Below are 20,882 nucleotides of genomic sequence, written 5' to 3'. Positions count from 1 at the left end.
TGTCTCCGTCTGGGCTCTGATCTCAGTTCCATGTGTCTGCCATTCAATCTCTCTGACTAGCGGCTCAGTGGCGCTGGAGCAAAGGGCAAGGGCCACAGGGGCACAGGGCATCTGGTGCAGGCTTGGTAGTGCCTGACAGAGGCATAGTGGAAGTCAGGTTAGAACTTTTGTCTGCCAGGAAGATGGATTTCAGGGGTAATCAACAGCTCAGGGTCGGGCAGTGCTTTTTTTCTGGGGGGACACAGGGGTACGTACACCAATAAGCACTTTGTGAATCTAAGTTTAGCCTCATTGAGGGGCAGTATTTCAATTTGAGTAGGAAAATGAGAGTACCCCTAAACATTTTTTTAAAAAAGCACTGGGCTCAGGAAATCACAGGACCTAATGTGGCCCTCAGGCCCCTCTGCCTGGCCCTTGGGACTCACCCTGGACACATTCCTCCTTGGCTTCACTGTGCACCTTCCCTGAATGTTTTTTTTTTGCCTGGCTGGAATGTGCCCTTAAACTCTGATGGTGCCTCTTGCTTGGCTGAAGGACGGATAGGAAGATGTGAATGTCTGTGGAAATTGGTGTGCTGTACTGTAGGAAGCGTCAATCAGAATTTATTCTAAATCACCAATTTGAGTAGAAAATAACCAAGTTTGCAAATGACCCCCAAGCCTGTAAAAATAAAAGGATGTAAAAAGAGAGACATTCCCTCTTGCAGTTCACTTGAAGGTAAAAGGTTTATGGAAAGGTTATGCAGACCCAGGCTAGAAACTTGTGAGGAATCAACTGTGAGTAAACTAAGCCCACCTGACCAGTTGAACAGGCGAGAATCTTGTCAAGGGCCTGATGCGCTCATAAGCTAGATATCCTCACATGCTGGGTCAGAGTCAGGTCAGTATGACCCAAGAAATCTGGGAAGATGCCCAAGTAGGGAAGTATGTTATCTCTCGGCAAAAGATCTAAAGGACACATGCTGTAACGACCTTCTTGACCTGCTGCTCATCCGGTATCATAAGAGAGATGGATCTACGGTAAGTGCTCTTGTATCATGTGGGCGTACCTCTCAAAATGTATAAAAGTCTGGACTGAGCTGCATACTTTGCCTCAGTCTGCCTGGACTGGGGACCATTACTGCAGTAATGAAATAAAGGTGATTTTCCTTGAACTCTGTTTGTTGTTTATCAGAATACCCCTGCTTACTTCAGTACAAAGGCAACATTTGTATTCATTGCTATGCCCACCACTGAGATGTGGCCTCTTGGAGGTTGCCTGAGAGGGAATGTGGCCCTCAGGTTGCTGTAGCCCTTTGCTGCTTCACCCAGCTAGCAGAAGTGGAACAGCCAGGGCCAGATTTAGGTTTGATGAGGCCCTAAGCTACTGAAGGTAATGGGGCCCTTTATATGTCCAGCTGTCCTTTGTCAACAACACTGTTTTTTTGTGTTGAATATATGTTATATGGTAATTTATGGATATAATAGGTATCTAAAGCCATTTGCACATAACAAAATATGTATTTTATCAAAGTAATTGATATAGTAATGAGAAAACCAGTGATATTTTAGGGAGCAGGCTAGCAGGCGGGGCCCATTGCTTACATCACAGGTGTCTACACAAAACAAAACACTGTTGCTGTATGTAGGTTTTATTTTATTTGTTTTTCATCTTATATTTTGGAAATGTACATCCAGTTTTTTTTCCTTTAATTTTTTGGGGGGCCCTAAACTATAGCTTGTTTAGCTTATAATCCGGCACTGGGAACAGCATGTGTAAAAGACATTCATGGATTAATTAAACATATTTATATCGTGCCTTTCCACACTTAATGCTCAGGATGGCTGACAACTGCATAACCTCACATAAAATCATATAACATGAATATTGCAAGAAGGAAATAAGGACTTTGGTATTTTTAAAAGGCAGCAAATGATAACTAAAAGCCAGTTGCAACAGAGTCAAAACAGAATAAAACAAGCTAACCTCACAGGTGGAAGACTTGCCAGGAACTCAATGTTTGGTGGCTGGCTGAGAGGGTGCTATGGGATTGAGTTCCCAAATCTGGGTGCAACTCACCAAAAAAGGCCATTTCTGGAATCTAACAGAGATAACTGTCAAGTTGCATAGGGCTTTTCCACCGGAAAATGACAGCACTTTGGGATCAATCATGGGTGTAGCCAGGATTTTTGTTGTGTGTGTGGGGGGGGGGCAGGACTTTTGTTACTGGGGGCAGAACCAATGTGCTTGGTCAGTTAGTTAAGTATTTCTACTGTTTTACTTGATGGGGGGCAGCTGCCCCCTGTCCCCCCCCTGGCTACGCCCATGGAGTCAATCACAAACAGGCAAATTCAAATTGTGCAATCAACAACCCCCTATCCCCAAAAGATCAGACTTTTTATGATAAGGAAAGTGCTGGGGAGACAGCCTGCAAAGTGTGTGTGTGTGTGTGTGTGTGTGTGTGTGTGTGTGTGTGTGGACAACAAAGGTAACACTTGCCTTGACGCAACATCATTTCACCTCTCCGCAAACAAATGGGAATGAATGCTCATTTAATAGCCAATGTTGTCATATCTTCCTGCAAGCAGATCAGGACGAATGCTCAAGAAACAGGTCTTCTGGAAGCACCACCCCTTCCCCTAATTTATTTAGTTTGCAAAACCAGGCAGAGGTTTTTTGGGTGGGTGGGTGGGTGGGTGGGTGGGTAAGGAACATGGACTACACATAAACTTGCGAAAAGGAAATCTCAAACCATGCAGGACTCCATTCCCGAAGTGGAGCTGGAGGTTCTGTTGCTGGGGAAAGAAGGTGTGAAGGCCCACTTGTCGCTGACCGCTCCTTTAAAGGCCAGGAAGAGGGATTGGCGACTGGTCTTTCTGTAGTCGGACCCAACAAAGACATACAGAATGGGATTGAGGCAGCTGCTGAGGCAGACCAGGCCCTCAGCCACTGGGGTGCCAATATCTAGGGTGGTTTGCATTTGAAGGCTATCGTCTTCCAGTGTTTCGAGAATGGAGAAGAGGTGGTGGGGGAACCAGCAGCAGAAGAAGACCATGACCACTGCCACTATGATCTTGAAGGATCGTCCAAATTGGCCAAAGATCTTCCCCTTTAGCTTGATCATGATGGCGCAGTAGCAGGCCAGAATGACGCCGAAGGGGATTAGGAAGCCGAGCGCGAATTCAGCAAGCACCATGAGACGGTGTGTCCTTAGGCTGCCCTCATCCTGCAAATGGAAGCTGTAGATGCAATGTATAGTGCCATCCATTAGCTCTTCCGTGTCGCGGAAGCTGAAGTACGGGATGCTGAGAGCCAAGGCTGCTACCCAGATGAACACTGCCACCAGGGAAGCAAGCTGGGGACCACGGTGGTTCAAGGCCCAAACCGGGTGGACCGCAGCAGCGTAGCGGTCGGCACTGATGGCTGTTAAGAAGAAGACGCTGGCAAACATGTTCAAGAGGGGAACCACGGTGTTGAGTTTGCACATCAGCCTCCCCAGAGTCCAGCGATAACCCAGAGCTACGTAAGCTATCTCGGTGGAGAGGCAAAGGGCAAAGATGAAATCAGCCACAGCCAAGTTGAGATACCAGATGGTGGTAACTGTCTTCTTCATGTGGAAACCGGTGAGGAAGATAACAAGGCCATTGCCCATGGCCCCCAAGAGCAAGGTGATGGTGTAAATTGCCAAGGAAAAGATTCTCATTGCTTGCAAAATGTGGGCATCATCAGAGTGAGGGTCTAGGAGCCATTCTTCTGTCCAGTTGTAGTCAAACATGTTGTTGTTGGTGGGTGATGGAAAGTCTGTGTCATTGTCAAGTTGAAAGAAGGGGAGAAGATCCATCTCTTCTCAGGTTCACTTACCACTTCTCTCTTTCTCTCTCTCTATTTGTCCTGAAACAAAACAAAACAAAACACCCACACAAATGCCATATTGGTATCACAGAACTGGAATGAATAGGCAAGGGTGTGTGTACAGATTTCAAACTGGTATCAGATTTTCATGAAGAAATCCTAGTTCCCAAGTCATATTTTGAATCAGAGGTGTGAAACTTGACATTTGACTTAATTTCTGAGTTAAGTTTGGAGAACGGTTGGACGGGGGTGGGGGAACATAGCAGAATTTTTTTGGCACAGCGTCGTCCACAATAATATTCATTTAAACCAGTGCTTCCCAAACTTGGGTCTCCAGCTGTTTTGGGACAACAACTCCCATCATCCCTAGCTTGCAGGACCAGTGGTCAGGGATGATGGGAACTGTAGTAAAAAGAAAAAGAAAAAGCTGGAGACCCAAGTTTGGGAAACACTGATTTAAACTGATAGGTGGATAGTTGACAGTCCCATCCCCAAGAAACCTGGAGTTGCAGGCACACAAGTCACAAGCTTCCAGAAGATGTTGTGATGGCCATGGAGGAGAAGACTATCAGTGATTCCTATGTTCTCCCATGACCATCATAGTAAGATGCCTTCACCCTTCGTCCTAAGGTCCCAGGGCAGGTTACAGCAATTAAAACACAATGTTAAAAGCAGTTTAAAGCAACTTACAATCACAGGTTGTTGTTGTTATTTATTTCACACTTATAAATCGAAAGGGAGATTCACAGAGGCCCAGATGGCCTGGAACAATTCCATGTAATTTCTACAGGGACTTATAGAGGTCCCATCCAGACTAGTATACACTGACTGGCAGCAGCTTGGATTTCAGACAAGGAATCTCTTCCAGTCCTACCTGGAGAAGCCAGGGATTGAACTGGGACCTTCTGCGTAATGAAGGCAGTATATTTCTGAATGCCAGTCACTGGGAATTGCAAGCAAGGAGAGGAATGTTGCACTCAGGCCCTGCATTCTGGCCTCCCATGGGCATCTGGGAGGCTCCTGTGGCAAGTTGGTGGACTATCTCAGTGTTTCCCAACCAGTGTGCCTCCAGATGTTTTGGGACTACAACTCCCATCATTCCTGACCACTGGTCTTGCTAGCTAGGGATGATGGGAGTTGTAGTCCCAAAACATCTGGAGGCACACTGGTTGGGAAACACTGGACTATCTGACCCATTTACTAGATTCTTATGTTAAATCTGGCCTGGGAAACCAGGCTTGGGCTTAGATCCAGCTACTACCCTCTGCTACCCTCCACATTCTGAGTACCGAGACACCTCACATTAGCCTCCCCCCCCTTTCCATCTTTTCCCATACCCTTGGATATCATACCTTAGACATTGGGGGGGGGTCTTAGTTACCCAACTGTTGGCTGTTCTCTCCAGCTTCCTGAAGTCTTCTTCAGCAGCCCTCTTCTCTTTTGCTCTCCTGCTATGCAGAATGCACCAAGTCCCCAACTGTCTTTCTTATCACGCTCATCACCGGCTGTCTCCTTCTCTGCCATCTTTCTGAAACATCTGCCACCACAATCAGGGCCATCAGTGTAGAGAGGAGGCCTCAGAGGCACGCAGACATGTTTTCTCTGGAGTGGCACTGTCAGGGTATGACTTTGGAGGCAGGTGATAAGGATGGGGGAGAAGTTTGATTCAGTTTGCATTTTAAAGCAGGCCTCCCTAATTTGCACTTTCTGAAAGAACCCGAGTACCAAAACACAGCCATCCTTTGAAATTCGTTGTTGTTTTCTTGTGTCCAACTCATCGTGACCCCATGGACCAGAGTACTCCAGGCACTCCTGTCTTCCACTGCCTCCCGCAGTTTGGTCAAACTCATGTTGGTAGCTTCGAGAACACTGTCCAACCATCTCGTTCCTCTGTCGTCCCCTTCTCCTTGTGCCCTCAAGCTTTCCCAGCATCAGGGTCTCTTCCAGGGAGTCTTCTCTTCTCATGAGTATTACTGTACTTATGAAAATGTGAATTTCCTTTGAAATTCACATGCCTCCAAATTTTGCAATACAGGGCTCCAGTCAAGTAATTTGCCCCCAAAACACATGTAAAACATGTAAAGGGTAAAGCGGATATAGATAGAACATGCAGGTGAAAATAACAGGCTATAATAATAATAATAATAATAATAATAATAATAATAATTTTGTATGTGTCATTCTGCTAGACTGTGTACATTGGGCAAAAATGCATATAAAATTGCATTTTAGAAGAAATTCACACTAAAATGCTAATGAATTTTCACAAGGTTTTTTTAAAAATAAAAATATCAGTGTGTGCATATAAATGCACATATCGACAAAACTGCATTTTCATAAGCACAGTCATACCTCGTGTTGCGTTAGGTTCATGTTGCGTCTTTTTGGCTTGCGAACATGGCAAACCCAGAAGTGTATACTTCCGGATTTCACTGCGCGTGTGCAGAAGCACCGCTCTAGTTGCGGACTTTTTGGGGTGTGAACGGCACCCCAGAACGGATCCGAGAGGTACCATTGTACTTTTTTAAAAAATGTATGTTTGCTCCTGTTGATTTTTCCTGCTTTAAAACACATTGTACGTTGATTAGAAACCTTGCTGTGTAAGAAGTGACCAACAAATGCAACAAGAAAATAATAACGGAACTGCCAAATTTATGTTGATATCCATCAACCAACACTTCTGCTCTATTTTGAAGGCTGGGAAATTATATATAATGAATTGAAAAAGATGTTTAAATTAACGGTTGTAAAAAAAAACCCAGAAGCTTTCCTTTTGGGAATTATAGGGACAGAACTACCCAAACTGTATAGAAATTTATTAATGTACGCGACTACAGCAGCAAGAATGTTACTTGCCTAAAAATGTAAAAAAGAAAAAGTCCCAGCAAAAGAAGAATGGATACAAAAACTTTTGGAATATGTAGAAATGGCAAAACTTACCAGAAAAATGAGAAATCAAGACAACAAACTTTTTATAAAATAATAGAAATGGTTTATTGAATATTTACAAGCAAACTGTAAACAGATAAGAACACTGGCAGGATTATTGTAATACCCTCCAGTTTCATAAGAGTATATATTGAAAGCAGATTAATAAAATGTATGAAACTGAAAGTCATTCATGAAGGCTGTGAAAGTTTGCTGGGGGTGGCGCTGGGGGTTAAACCACTGAGCCTAGGGCTTGCTGATCAGAAGGTCGGCGGTTCGAGTCCCCGCGATGGGGTGAGCTCCCATTGCTCGGTCCCAGCTCCTGCCAACCTAGCAGTTTGAAAGCACGTCAAAGTGCAAGTAGATAAATAGGTACCACTACAGCGGGAAGGTAAATGGCGTTTCCATGTGCTGCTCTGGTTCGCCAGAAGCGACTTTGTCATGCTGGCCACATGACCCGGAAGCTGTACGCCGGCTCCCTTGGCCAATAACGCGAGATGAGCGCCACAACCCCAGAGTTGGTCACGACTGGACCTAATGGTCAGGGGTCACTTTACCTTTACTGAATGATGGTTTTGTTGCATCTCTTCTCCTGTGGACCCTGAAAGTGGTGCATCTTCTTTCCACCAGCAACAGCATTTTGGGACACAGCTTGGTGCCTATCCATCTCACCATCTCATCAGCGCCTTCGTTCTCTCCAGCTGTCAAAGCGGCACACCATGAGACGAGACCATTGCAGTTTATTTTGGTTTCCTGTAGCTCTCGCATGCCAACCCGCAGCAACACACAGACGAAAATAGGCACGTTTAAGTAACTAACCTTCCTTATTTGCACACCTTGTGATCAGCTGCCCTCTGGCCCGTTGTTTATGGCTGCAGGCTCTACCCTGTCTGCTTCCCAGAGGGGCAAAATAAGTTGCCTTATACTGACTCAGACCATTGGAGCTTTTTAACATCTACATGCAGCCTCTGGGAGAGATCATCAGGGGGTTTGGGCTGGGTGTTCATCAGTATGCGGATGATACCCACCTCTACCTCTCTTTCAAATCAGAACCAGTGAAGGCAGTGAAGGTCCTGTGTGAGTGCCTGGAGGCAGTTGGAGGATGGATGGTGGCTAACAGATTGAGGTTCAATCCTGACAAGACAGAAGTACTGTTCGTGGGGGACAGGAGGCGGGCAGGCGTGGAGGATTCCCTGGTTCTGAATGGGGTAACTGTGTCCCTGAAGGACCAGGTGTGCAGCTTGGGAGTCATTTTGGACTCACAGCTGTCCATGGAGGCGCAGGTCAATTCTCTGTCCAGGGCAGCTGTCTATATCAGCTCCATCTGGTACGCAGGCTGAGACCCTACCTGCCTGCAGACTGTCTAGCCAGAGTGGTGCATGCTCTAGTTATCTCCCACTTGGACTACTGCAATGCGCTCTACGTGGGGCTACCTTTGAAGGTGACTCGGAAACTACGGCAGCTAGTCTGGTGACTGGGAGCGGCCACTGAGACCACACAACACCGGTCTTGAAAGATCTACATTGGCTCCCAGTACGTTTCCGAGCACAATTCAAAGTGTGGGTGTTGACCTTTAAAGCCCTAAATGGCCTCGGTCCAGTATACCTGAAGTCTCCACCTCCATCATTCTGCCCGGACACTGAGGTCCAGCACTGAGGGCCTTCTGGCGGTTCCCTCGTTGTAAGAAGCCAAGTTGCAGGGAACTAGGCAGAGGGCCTTCTCGGTGGTGGCGCCTGCCCTGTGGAACGCCCTCCCAACAGATGTCAAAGAGGAAAACAACTACCAGACTTTTAGAAGACATCTGAAGGCAGCCCTGTTCAGGGAGGCTTTTTAATGTTTAATAGATTACTGTGTTTTATTTTTCTGTTGGAAGCCGCCCAGAGTGGCTGGGGAAACCCAGCCAGATGGGCGGGGTATAAATAAATTATTATTATTATTATTATTATTATTATTATTATTATTATTATTAGCATCTGGCTTAGTACTGTCTACACTGGTACAGATACTGGCAGGTGCTCTCTAGGGTTTCAGGCCAGGGTCACTGGTGGAGGAACGGGGAGGGGTGTACCATCACAGCCACCCCCAATACACACCGCACACACCCCTTTGCGCCAGGCACCACGCCCCACAGGCAGCGTGCAATGTTCCCAGGACGCACGCCACACACACCCCCGCCTGCTCTCCACCCCTGGTGGCGGAGCATGCAGCTTCGCCACTGCCCAGGGTCCCTGCCAGCTGTACCTGGAGATACTGGGGACTGAACCCGGGACAATCTGCATGCTAAACAGTTGCTCTAAAACTCACCTTTGCCACTAATGCTTTAATCATTTACACTTGCCACACAGATTGCAAAACAATGGTGACATGCATCCCTCGTTGCTCTGGGCAAAACTGTTCAGAGATAGTCGCTGCACCATCCCATAGAACAAAAGAACTGTTTGACTAGGTGCAATGCAGGAATCACAACTAAAGCATCCACGACAGAACGCCAAGACCCTGCATTCACACAAACGGCCCCCGATTTTTCTCTTGCCTTCCTTTCATTAGCTTCTGAAATGGAGAGTGTCCCATTTCAGTCTTAATTTCCCTGCAAATCCATCTGAAAGGTGCATGGATGCGGGGAGGCGAGGAGGAGGAGGAGGGGGTTAGCTATGAGCCATCGTCTGCATCCTTTGCGTTCAGCTTCCAGAGGGGCTAAAAGCGGCAGGAGATGATTGCCAATGTGAGCACAATAGTCTCTCCAACTGAGAGGGAGCAAACTATCTCGCGGCATTGTTCCCAGAAAAACGCCGCGGACAACTAAAGGAAGCCAGGCGTTACGAGTGCCTCCTGTGAGGGCTTGGCGAGGATGCTGGTGTGCTGAGGAGGTGGTGAGCTCATCTGACATGATGGACCTGCCTTCGCTTAGATTAACAGTGGGAGCACGTAGCTGCTTGAATTCATGGCACTGCTGGATTCGAAAGCCTACAGATCAAAAGGAGGTCTCTGGGCCCTGAGGCTACTGCATAGGCCTGGAACACCAACGGCGTGGATCTCTTTCGTTTGCTAATGGCTCCTGCCTGGTTTTCCACCAGTGACCCTGTTGACCTGAAGTGGCTGCTCCTTCTCACCCCTGGAACAATCAATTCTGTCTTGTTGATTTGCAAGCAGAGCTTCCAAACGAACCCTTGCCTCCCCTTTCTGTACAAAAAGCCCATAAGCATTCTGGGGAAAGCTGCCCTTTGCCATCACCCCATGTTTTAGGGAAGGATGAGGTACCCTAGGAGGCAGCAGTAGTGTAGTGGTTAGAGTGACAGCCTAGGACCTGCTATTCAGTCTCTGACAGTGGAGGTGGAACATAGTCAACTTGGACAGCAGCCACTGATAGTCCAGCAACATATGGAGGGCCAATGTTTCCTCACCCCTTAGGCTCTTTGGACAGCTCAGTCTCTACGGTTTCCAAGCGATGTATTCTGGGCAAGAAAGCGTCCTTCCTAGCATCTCTTGTGCAAATGTTCTGAAGGGCTGTTGCTTCTCCTGGAAGGCCACCTGTAAGCAGTTTCCAGCATAGCTGCCAAGTTCTCCCTTTTTTTAAGGGAGACTCCCTTATGCTGAATAGGCTTCCTCGCGAGAAAAGGGAAAACTTGGCAGCTATGGTTTCCAGCACAGGCAGCCTGTATCTGAGTCCCACAGGGGACTTCTTTTTCACAGGTTAAGTTCTCTTCCTCTTCTGAGTTGCCAAGGGCAACCTTGGAGCCCAGAGAGTTGATGATGAAGAAAAAGAAGTGCAGGGCGTTTGGCTCCGAAAGAGATCGAAGCATAGCTGTCAAGTTCTCACCTTTTTAAAGGGAAATTCCCTTATGCTGAATAGGCTTCCTCTCGAGAAAAGGGAAAACTTGACAGCTATGGATCGATGGGTCAGAGCTACCTTGGTCTTTGGCAAAAGAAACATGGTAACATATGGCACAGGGAGTAGAAATAACTATCAAAGTTATGAAGTTCTACATTATGCATTGCCAATTTACTTCACTTGGAATGATTTTACTAACTTGGAACAAAGGCACTGAAAAATAAAAGGAGTTCTATAAGGGACCATGAAATTAAACTTATATTGGTCTAGTTTTGAGTTACACAAAATTCTTCGTCACTAGCAGAAAAGGAAAACATCTGCTGAGAAGCTTTCCTATTAGGCCGTGAATATCAATATGTCCTATGTCTGCCCCCCACAGGTCCATTCAGGGCATGATCCAGTGCTTCGGAGTGGCTCTGATGTGACATGGGATGATCCAGGGCAGCCTAACCTGGATCTGGGCCCCAAACCAACTCAGTCTTTCTTTCTTAGGCTTCTCTCATCTATCTATCTATCTATCATCTAGTACAATGGTACCTCGGTTGTCGAACGTAATCCGTTCCAGAAGACAGTTCAACTTCTGAAACGTTCGACAACTGAGGCGCAAAGGGCAGTCTGCAAAGTCAATGGAGAAACTTGGGAAACATGCAAACAAACCCCCACAGTGGAAGCCGTTCGACTTCTGGGGTGCGTTTGAAAATGGAAGCAATTTCTTCTGGTTTTTGGGTGCTTGAAAACCAAAACGTTCGGCTTCCAAGACGTTTGAAAACCGAGGTACCACTGTATTTTACATGTGCCAACTGAGAGTTGTATCCAACTAAATTTTATTCAGAGCAGACCCATTGAAATGAATGGCCCCAAGTTAGGCATGACTAGGGATGGAAGGCTATACCAAATTTGGCATTTTTTTGTTTCTTATTTTTCTGGTCCTAAATTTGTTTCTCCACATTTCTGCAGCAATTTTAAAAATGACAGGGGCTTTGCACACTGTTTAATTTGCAAAAAATGAAATTTGATATTTTGTCAAGATCCCAGATTTGCAACAGTTGAATTCCTCTAGCCCTTCTAGTTGCATATTTTTATTAGTCAGGCTACACCGTTGACGTGGGTGGTGCTGTGGTCTAAACCACAGAGCCTAAGGCTTGCCGATCAGAAGGTTGGCGGTTCGAATCCCCGTGACAGGGTGAGCTCCTGTTGTTTGGTCCCTGCTCCTGCCAACCTAGACGTTCAAAAGCACAAAGTACAAGTAGATAAATAGGTACCACTCCGGCGGGAAGGTACCTGTGCGCTACTCTGGTTCGCCAGAAGCGGCTTAGTCATGCTGGCCACATGACCTGGAAGCTGTCTGCGGACAAACGCTGGCTCCCTCGGCCTATAGAGCGAGATGAGCGCTGCAACCCCAGAGTCGTCCGCAACTGGACCTAATGGTCAGGGGTGCCTTTACCTTTACGCCATTGACCAGGAAGAATGGTACATTACCCACCATTGACACAGTTCATTCTGTTACACTAATGAAGTTGATTTGAGGAATGTTGGAAGGTTTTGTGTGTGTGTGTGTGTGTGTGTGTGTGTGTGTCCCATGTTACAAAGGTCCGGCTGGCTTCAACTAGATGGTGGGCATTTGATGTCACTGGCCTCAACGCTGTGGAAGACTCTTCCAGCAGAGATTTGGCATGCATGCTCACTATTGACTTGTGGGCACACCTTGAATACTTTTAATCAACAGACCTTTGCAGCTGCTTAATTAGCCAGTCATTTGAACGATTTCCCGCACTGTTTGTAATGGTGTATTCTAGTTCACGATGTGGTTGTACAGAAATACTTTTCTCCATGAACGAGGAACACAGAACCGGCAGAAGGGATTTCTCCTCGGTCCTTCTTGCCTCTAGGTGGCAATATGAACCCAGTTCTGAAAGCAGGCACTCTACCTAGCTGGTGAGGTTGTATAATAGCAATTATGAGGAGATTAGAGCGTTTGCTGAGCTGGCATTTTCAGAGAACGTGTTATGATTACTCTGACATTTACAAAAGGGGCTGGAGGATTTAGGGAAGTCCAGGGTATAGGGAAGGGCATCTGGTCTGTGCAGTGTGCTCCCCCCATCCCATGGTCTCCATATGTTGGTCTTCAGTTGCCCCCACCTAGAGCTGCCATACACCCGGATTTTCCCAAGATTTCAAAGGCAGAACACCTTTTGGGGTTTCCTTAAAAAAGCTCAACTCAACAATTTTCGGGGTGCCCTGGTTTTTACTTTTTGAAATATGGCAACCCCACATGACCCCTGAATACTGGCCACCTTGACAGGGGCATTCTTGTGTTTAAAAAATGGCAAGCTACGGTGGAAATGTGAAGATCTTAATTTAAGATTGGGGGTGGGAATGAGAAACTGAGAGAAACTGAAACGGATAGATTCCTCCACCCAAGGTCCCCACAGAATCAAATTCTGTGATTTTTTTTAAAAAAATCTATTCTCAACCTCCTGCCAATGTTTCAGAGTACAGCCCCAGATGATTTGGTGAGATAACAGAAATGCCTTTGAGCAAGCATTTCTTGCTAAACATATTGCCTTGCCATTTCCAAAGATATATCCTTGCATCCATGATGGGCCCTGCAGTGACCCAGGGATTAGGCAGCAGGAAAATGCAGGTCAGGATCAAGCCTTATCAAAAGGAATGGAAAGGCCTCATGAGGCAGAATGTAGTTGGAGTAGGACATTTATGTGTGCAGTAATTGAACCTTCTAAGAAAGAGAAAAAGGATGACAAATTAGGTTGATGGATAATATAATATATCTGTTCTTTGGAAAGAGACTGTCTAGACTGTGTATTGTTTACGAGATAGTCCTGAAAGGATAGGAGAGTGACCTTTAGAGGATAGAAAGCTGTAACGCACACCTCCCTGAGTACAGATGGCCAAGGGATAATGAAACCAGGTGGCGGTGGGGACAGACAACTTCTTCAAAGGCAATTTTGCACGTGTTCACACTAAGCTGAAATTTCCAGAATGTCCTTTCTCTTCCATTTTATTCGCTGCTTATATCCTGCTTTTTTGCTTTCCCTAGGGAAGCCCATAGCATAAGACAGCAAAACAGAAAACAACTCAATTAGCAGATTGGAATGGAAGTCAATATAACAGAATGTAGCAAATACCAAAATATAAAACAAGCCAAAATTAAATTCACATCAAATGCATCCTATTAAAGCCAAGAGTTAATTCAAATCCAATTTCAATTTGATTTCAAAATTTACTGAAGCCCTATGACCAATTTGCAGACGATACCAAACTGGAAGCAGTAGCTAATGCTACAGAAGACAGAACTGGGATGCCAGACGACCTTAACAGATTGGAGAACTGGGCCAAAAGTAATGAAACATTTTCCCATAGATACAAATGTAAGGTTCTGCACTTAGAAAGAAATAACCAGTTGCACCAATATAAGATGGGGCTCGCCTGGCTTGGTAGTAGTACATGTGAAAAGGATCTAGGGGTCTTAGTTGACCACAAGCTTGACGTGAGTCAACAGCATGATGCATCAGCAAAAAAAGAAAAGAAAAGAAAAGGCTAATGTTCTTCTAGGCTGCATCAAGTATAATGTCCAGATCAAGGGAAGTAATAGTACCACTCTATTCTGCCTTGGTCAGACCACACCTGGAGTCCTGTGACCAGGTCTGAGCACCACAATTTAAGATGGATATTGACAAGCTGGAACGTGTGCAGAGGAGAGCGACCAAGATGATCAAGGGTCTGGAAACCATGCCTTATGAGGAATGGTTGAGAGAGCTGGGTATGTTTCGCCTGGATAAGAGGAGACTGGGTGGAAATATGATAGTCATCTTCAAATATATTTGCCATTATTTTCTGGGCCAGAGCAGGCCCAAGACACCTGGTGGCCCAAGGCAGATGCTTCACACCCCTCAGTTCTAAATCAAGGTGCAAAGTTTCCAAGGTTAGTCAAGTTGTTTTGGCTCCAGAGGCAAAAAAAACAAAAATTATCTCACACCTCTCTGCCAGAAAAATACAATACGATTAAACTAAATAACACAGTTTTCATAACACCTAATGTCTGCTTCTGGAGGCAGCTGCCTTAGTCTGCCTACTGCTCTAGGTAGTGGTTGAAATTAGGCCCAGATGCAGAGGAAAATGGGCACTGGGCAGTGTTTAGGTGGAGGCAAGAAGCCTGCAGAGGTCATCTTTCTCGAGAGCACACTAAAGCCTAGATCCAGCTCTGAGTATCAAGGAAGTCACAGGTACAGAATCAAAGTCAGCTCTCCTGATCACCAGATCTCTTGTTACAGGCACTGCAACCTCCCATCTTTTCTGAAAGTAAAGTAGCCAGGGGATTTCATGGCAAAGCCTTCCCTGCAAGAATGTCCCAACCTTTCACTGCTTCTCAGACCTTCTGACTAAGGCTCCGTGATGCTTCTGCCCCAGCGGAGACTTCATCCTCTTCAGTTAGTGCTTTGCGGAAGAGTCCCAAGAAAGAAGCCCGCCGACGGAGACCCCTGCTTCGGACATACCCCACGAAGCCATACAGCACGGGGTTGACACAACTGTGGAGGTACGCCAGAGCATTCGACAGCTTGAGCCCAATCCCCCACATGTGCTTTTCTTCTGACACGGTGCTGAGAAGTACAAAGATGTGGTGGGGGAGCCAGCAGACGAAGAAGAGCACCACGATGGTGGCCACCAAACCGAAGGTGCGGTGGGAGCCCTCCCAGCGCCGCCCGCGGAGCTTGCAAATCAGAACCAAGTAGGCCACAGCGATGATGATGAAGGGTACCAGGAATGCTCCAAAGAACCTGCTCAGCCTCAGGGGCAGGTCTGTGGCTCTCTTGAGATCTCCCCGATAGACGCAGTAGGCCAATCCATTTTTTATTTCAAGATGGCGCACCACCAGATAAGGGGCGCTGAAGGCGAGAGCTAGGATCCACGCCCCAGCGCATGCCAGGACTTGAAAGCGAGGGCCCTGGTGGTTGCGGGCCCAGATGGGCCTCGCGATCAACAGGCACCGGTGTACGCTGATGACGGTGAGGACAAAGACGCTGGTGAAGACCGTGAGGTAGCGGGCAAAAGTGTGGAGCTTGCACAAGGCGAGGCCAAAGGGCCAGCTGCCGTGCATGATCTCCTGCACAAGGGCAGGGATACGGCCAGCAGAGAAGAGGAGGTCTGCCACAGCCAGGTTGAGGTAGCAGGTGGATGTGAAGGTCTTGCGTTTCTCCCGCTTGGCTACGGCCCACACCACCAGCCCATTGCCGCTAACGCCCAGGATCAGAATGATGACGTTGGTTACTATGGCGATGTGGCGCATGGAGGCTTCCACCGATGTGGTGTCAACCTGGTCAGCTGAGGAGTTCATGATGTCTGCAGAAAAGGAAACAGGCCATATTTAGTGTCTTTCTCCCCGCTTTAAATCTCACACCTTGGATTACTGGCAATATGCTAAAACAAACAAACCTGACTTAACATCTGTGGGGGGCCGCCATATTGCTGTGGTACCAGTTAGTGCAGAGACCCTCAATATGCTATCAATGGGAATGAGTGGGACCTGTGAGAACAGTTGTAGTGTGGAGTGCCCTTGGTCAGTGTTCCAGCCAGCTGGCCATTCCTTCTCTCAAGATTTTCCATTCCTCTCCTTCCAGCTCCCCTCTCCCTACAGTGGACATTCAGCATTCTGTGATCACTGAGCATCTTCAGTCTTAGATTTTGATTTCTTTCTTAGGCTTCTCTCATCTATCTATCATCTATCTATCTATCTATCTATCTATCTATCATCTATCTATCTATCTATCTATCATCTAGTACTGTGGTACCTCAGTTGTCGAACGTAATTCGTTCCAGAAGACAGTTCAACTTCTGAAACGTTCGACAACCGAGGCGCAAAGGGCAGTCTGCAAAGTCAATGGAGAAAATTGGGAAACAAACAAACAAACCCCCACAGTGGAAGCCGTTCGACTTCTGGGGCACGTTTGAAAATGGAAGCAATTTCTTCTGGTTTTTGGGTGCTTGAAAACCAAAACGTTCGGCTTCCAAGACGTTTGAAAACCGAGGTACCACTGTATTTTACATGTGCCAACTGAGAGTTGTATCCAACTAAATTTTATTCAGAGTAGACCCATTGAAATGAATGGCCCCAAGTTAGGTATGACTAGGGATGGAAGGCTATACCAAATCTGGCATTTTTTGTTTCTTATTTTTCTGGTCCTGAATTTGGTTCTCCACATTTCTGCAGCAATTTTAAAAATGACAATTTTCGAGCATTTTAGTGTGAATTTCTCTTAATAAACACATTTTTATGCCATTTTGACTGATGTACACTTTTTTTGGGGGGGGGGCAGGAAAACGTCTTAGGAGAATTTGCCTGAGAACTGTAGGCCTAAATTCAATCCCACTTCTACAATGCTACAATGCAAGGCCCACACCCTGTAATGAAGCAAACCACTGAAACAATTCTAATGGCATCTTAGAATTACTACTTATAAGTAAGTCCTCCTGAATTCAATGAGGTATGTTGGATGAGGAATGCCAGAACAATTGCATATAAGAACATAAAATGAGCCTGCTGGATGAGCCTGCCATGGTCCGTCAAGTCCAGCATTCTGCTCTCACAATGGTCAACTAGGTGCCTGGGAGAAACCAGCAAACAGGAACTGAAAACAAGAGCGTTCTCCAATCCTGCAGCTTCTAACAACTGGCCTAAAGAATAACTCTTGAGATGGCAGTGATCACCTGGTTTAATCTCTAGGCTGAGCATCTGTGAGGACTCACCATGCCTGGGCTACTCACGTGCAAACACAATACAAGCTGAGCTATCTAAACGCTTCCAATATCACAATCTGGGTCTGCCTCTTTAAAAAACAACGACTTCTTGATGTGATGTTCTCTTTGGGCTGCCAAGCTTGACTGTGTCTTGCTCCCCCAAGGCCCCCCTTCACCCCATGCCTGGAGCACCACACATTCTGGAAGTTGAGAAACCAGCGACAACACTGAGCTCAGAAGAGACCACAACTTCCCCTTCGTGGGCTGAGAGGGCAGCTTCCCCATCTTCTGAAAAGTCAGAGGAGCTGGTCCAAAATGAGTCCTTGAGTCAAAGTTTGTGGTGACGCAGATGCCACCAATGCTGGTGCAGAACCAAAAATGCCTTGTGCAGTTTTGCGACCATTCCCCGTTTTTTTAAAAATCATCATCATCAACAACAACAACAATTTTATATGCTGCCCATCTGACTGATTAGTTGTTTATTTCCTTGACATCTGATAGGAGGGCATTCCACAGGGTAGGTGCCGCTACCGAGAAGGCCCTCTGCCCTGTAACCTCACTTCTCGCAGGGAGGGAACAGCCAGAAGGCCCTCGGAGCTGGACCTCGGTGTCCGGGTGGAGCAATGGGGGTGGAGATGCTCCTTCAGGTATACATTAAGGGGGGGATTTCACTTGAAAATTATTGAAAAGAAGGTACAGGTAGGTAGCCGTGCTGGTCTGACATAGTTGAAACAAACAAACAAACAAACAAACAAAATTCCTTCCAGTAGCACCTTAGGGACCAACTAAGTTTGTCATAGGTATGAGCTTTCGTGTGCATGCACACTTCTTCAAATACACTGAAACAGAAGTCACTAGACCCTTATGTATAGTCAGAGGGTGGGGAGGGGTATTACTCAGAAGGGTGGTGGGAATGGGTGATTGGCTGATAGGAGTGGTAAACCTGTTGACGACTGTTAACGACTGTTAAGGACTGCAATTGGTCTTGCAGGAAAAAGCAAGGGGTGAGATGGCTGAAAAAGCTTTATCCTATATAATAAAGTCCCTGTGTCTCTGCGTCCAGTCCCTGTGTCCGCGTTACTGCGCATGTGCCCCACGGACACAGGGATCAGACGTAGAGACTTTGACGCACGCAAGCGCTCTCCCCCCAACCCCTCTGCCTACCGTTTCCCTACCGGGGCAGTAGCGGCGACCTGAGGTGAAGGTGGAAGATGGTTCCATGTGGCGGCAGCTTCCAGCAGCAGCACCGCCCTCGCCTGCCTTAGAGACCCGCGAGCAAGCGAGGGAGGAGGAGCAGGAGGCGGCGGCTGAGGAGACGCCAGCCCGGACAAGCCCCATGCGGAGGAGTCGGCGCAGAGGGGGCAGCTGCAGCTGCTGAGAGAGGCTGAGAGTGAGCGAGAGAGAGAAAGACTCTCCTTTCGGTCGGGGTCCCTGCAGTCCAATAGACGATGCTGAACTCAAGGGGCACAATAAGGGGTCCAAGACAGCTGCTGCTTCGCGATGGAGGCTGCATGTAGTCACCCACTGATCAGTGGCGTACTTGGGGCTTTTGCCGCCCCTCTCCCTCTCCCTCATCAGGGAGCCCCGTCCTCTTCCACGGTCCTCCCTCCGCTCCGACTGTCCTTCCCTCTCGCCTGCTTCTGCCTCCATGCGGTGGCTGCAAGGGCGATGAGTGGGTTTAGGGGGCGGCAGCACAGGCACAAGCTCATGCTCTCCCACCGGCGGAGAGGGAAGGCGAGGCAGGGGGGAAAGGAAGAGCAGTGCAGCAGGGAGGTGCCCCTCTCACTCTGCACCCTTTGCAGGCCACTACTCTGCCCCCCTTTCCTCTGTCAGTGCCATTGATAAACCTATAAGCCACCACCATCACCACATCTTTTCATCACCTCTATGAATGTCCCCGAGGTTGCTAGAGCAACAGGTCTGCTCTAGCACCCGTTATTTTAACGGGCTTCAAGATACTAGTCATGTATAATGAGATAAGAATCCAATGTTTAATCTCTAGGCTGAGCCTAGAGGACATTGGGTTCTTATCTCATTATACATGATAAAGCTTTTTTTTAGTTGGTCTTTAAGGTGCTACTGAAAATAAGGTAGATTCTGGTGAAATTCAATCAACAAATCAACCATTTTATTTGCTTTCCAAACTCAAAACTATGCCCAGGGTGACTTTCAGGGTGCAGGCCACCAGGCAAGATGGAGAGGCAGACAGGGCAGGAAAACTGAGTGGGAAAGTCTGTGACCTACTTGACCGGAGGGGCTGCATCTTCTCAGGAGAAGACACCCCTCTTTCCTTCTCGACAGGATTGAAGCCTCTGCTTAACAATGGCTGAGGCACCAATTCTGTGGGGTGTGGGTGCTGCTTGATGAACAGCTTCCCCCCAAAAAAAACACTTGTGATGCAGTGCTACACAGGATCAGATCCTCCTGTCTAGCAGCTATTAAGCAAGAGAATCCAATTCTGAACGGTGCCATGCCTTGTTTTCACAGAACCATGGAATTGTACAGGTGAATGGGACCCCCGAGAGTCATGTCGTCCAACCCCCTAAAGTTGGGAAAATGAGACTCTAAGAGGAACTGGACAGATGAAATGGGTTTCCCAGTCAAGCGCACAGTGTCCCTCAGTGGCTGATGAGATGCCTCTGGGAAGCCCACAAGCAGGGAATGAGGATCAGGATCTGTGATCCACATAATTAATTATTTGAAAGACTGCAAAAGCCTTCCGCACCTGCTGGATCAGGAGCCACAGGAGAGCAGAAATGAATCACGGGTGCAACAACAGCTCGCTCCTCCCGCCTTCAAGTTTGGGGAGAAAGGGAAAAAAAGCCCACTACATGCCACAGGTCCTGCACATACCTTGGCTCACCATGTGCAGATTCCAAATGCCTTCAGGACAAGCTGGTTCTTAGCCAGGGATGTATTCAATGACCGTCTCCTCTCCAGGAGGGAGACAGCGAAATCTCGGTTGCAACAAAGACCGAGGTACACAACAGTTTGTTCCTCACTTTGCACAACCCGGACAGTGATGCAACAAATGAGGCAGGAAAATCAGTAGCTGTGACATCCGAGTGCTCAGTTCCCAGGAGATTCATAGAAACAAAGGAACGTGCCTTATACCATGCCAGACCATTGGCTCGTCCAGGCCAGTGTGGTTTACACTGACTGGCAGAGGCTCTGCAGGGTTCCAGGCAGCCCTACCTGGAGAGTCTGGGGATTGAATACATGCAAGCCAGAGGCTCTGCCACTGAGCTATGGCCCTTCCCTCCTGCAGGAAAAGTATGGAGCAATGATCAGAGAGAGCACAGGCAGTTAGTTATCTGTTAGTGAGTTCCAAGTACAGTACTGGAAGTGGGGTGGTGGTCATGCAGTCATGTCTACAGTGAGTTGCAAGACCTCAATAGCCACAACACGTTTCATTTTTATTGAACTGAGAACCAAACCACGTGTGACCTACATGGCATAATTCTGCCCTTAAGCACAGCCCTTCCTTACAAAGTGTCTGCACTGGGTGAATGAACCAATGCGAGGAATTGCATTGAAATAC

At 47.2% G+C, this 20,882-nt stretch overlaps 2 protein-coding genes across 2 annotated transcripts; both read right to left on the bottom strand.

Moving 5' to 3' along the window:
* Window positions 1-2,691: 2,691 nt before the first annotated feature.
* Window positions 2,692-3,840, bottom strand: LOC118086239 (chemerin-like receptor 1). The gene has a single exon (XM_035117634.2). The coding sequence runs from the start codon at window positions 3,818-3,820 to the stop codon at window positions 2,726-2,728; it is 1,095 nt and encodes a 364-aa protein (XP_034973525.1). The 5' UTR covers window positions 3,821-3,840; the 3' UTR covers window positions 2,692-2,725.
* Window positions 3,841-13,589: 9,749 nt separating this feature from the next.
* LOC118087645 (chemerin-like receptor 1) lies at window positions 13,590-20,281 on the bottom strand. The gene is made up of 2 exons (XM_035120489.3): window positions 20,195-20,281; window positions 13,590-15,946 (listed from the first exon to the last, which is right to left on the bottom strand). The coding sequence occupies exons 1-2, from the start codon at window positions 20,205-20,207 to the stop codon at window positions 14,976-14,978; spliced, it is 984 nt and encodes a 327-aa protein (XP_034976380.1). The 5' UTR covers window positions 20,208-20,281; the 3' UTR covers window positions 13,590-14,975.
* Between the last annotated feature and the right edge of the window lie 601 nt (window positions 20,282-20,882).

The sequence above is a fragment of the Zootoca vivipara genome, chromosome 6, assembly GCF_965207765.1.
Source record: "Zootoca vivipara chromosome 6, rZooViv2.hap1.1, whole genome shotgun sequence".
NCBI classification, from domain to species: Eukaryota; Metazoa; Chordata; class Lepidosauria; order Squamata; family Lacertidae; genus Zootoca; species Zootoca vivipara.
This window is presented reverse-complemented; position numbering and strand designations above follow the sequence as displayed.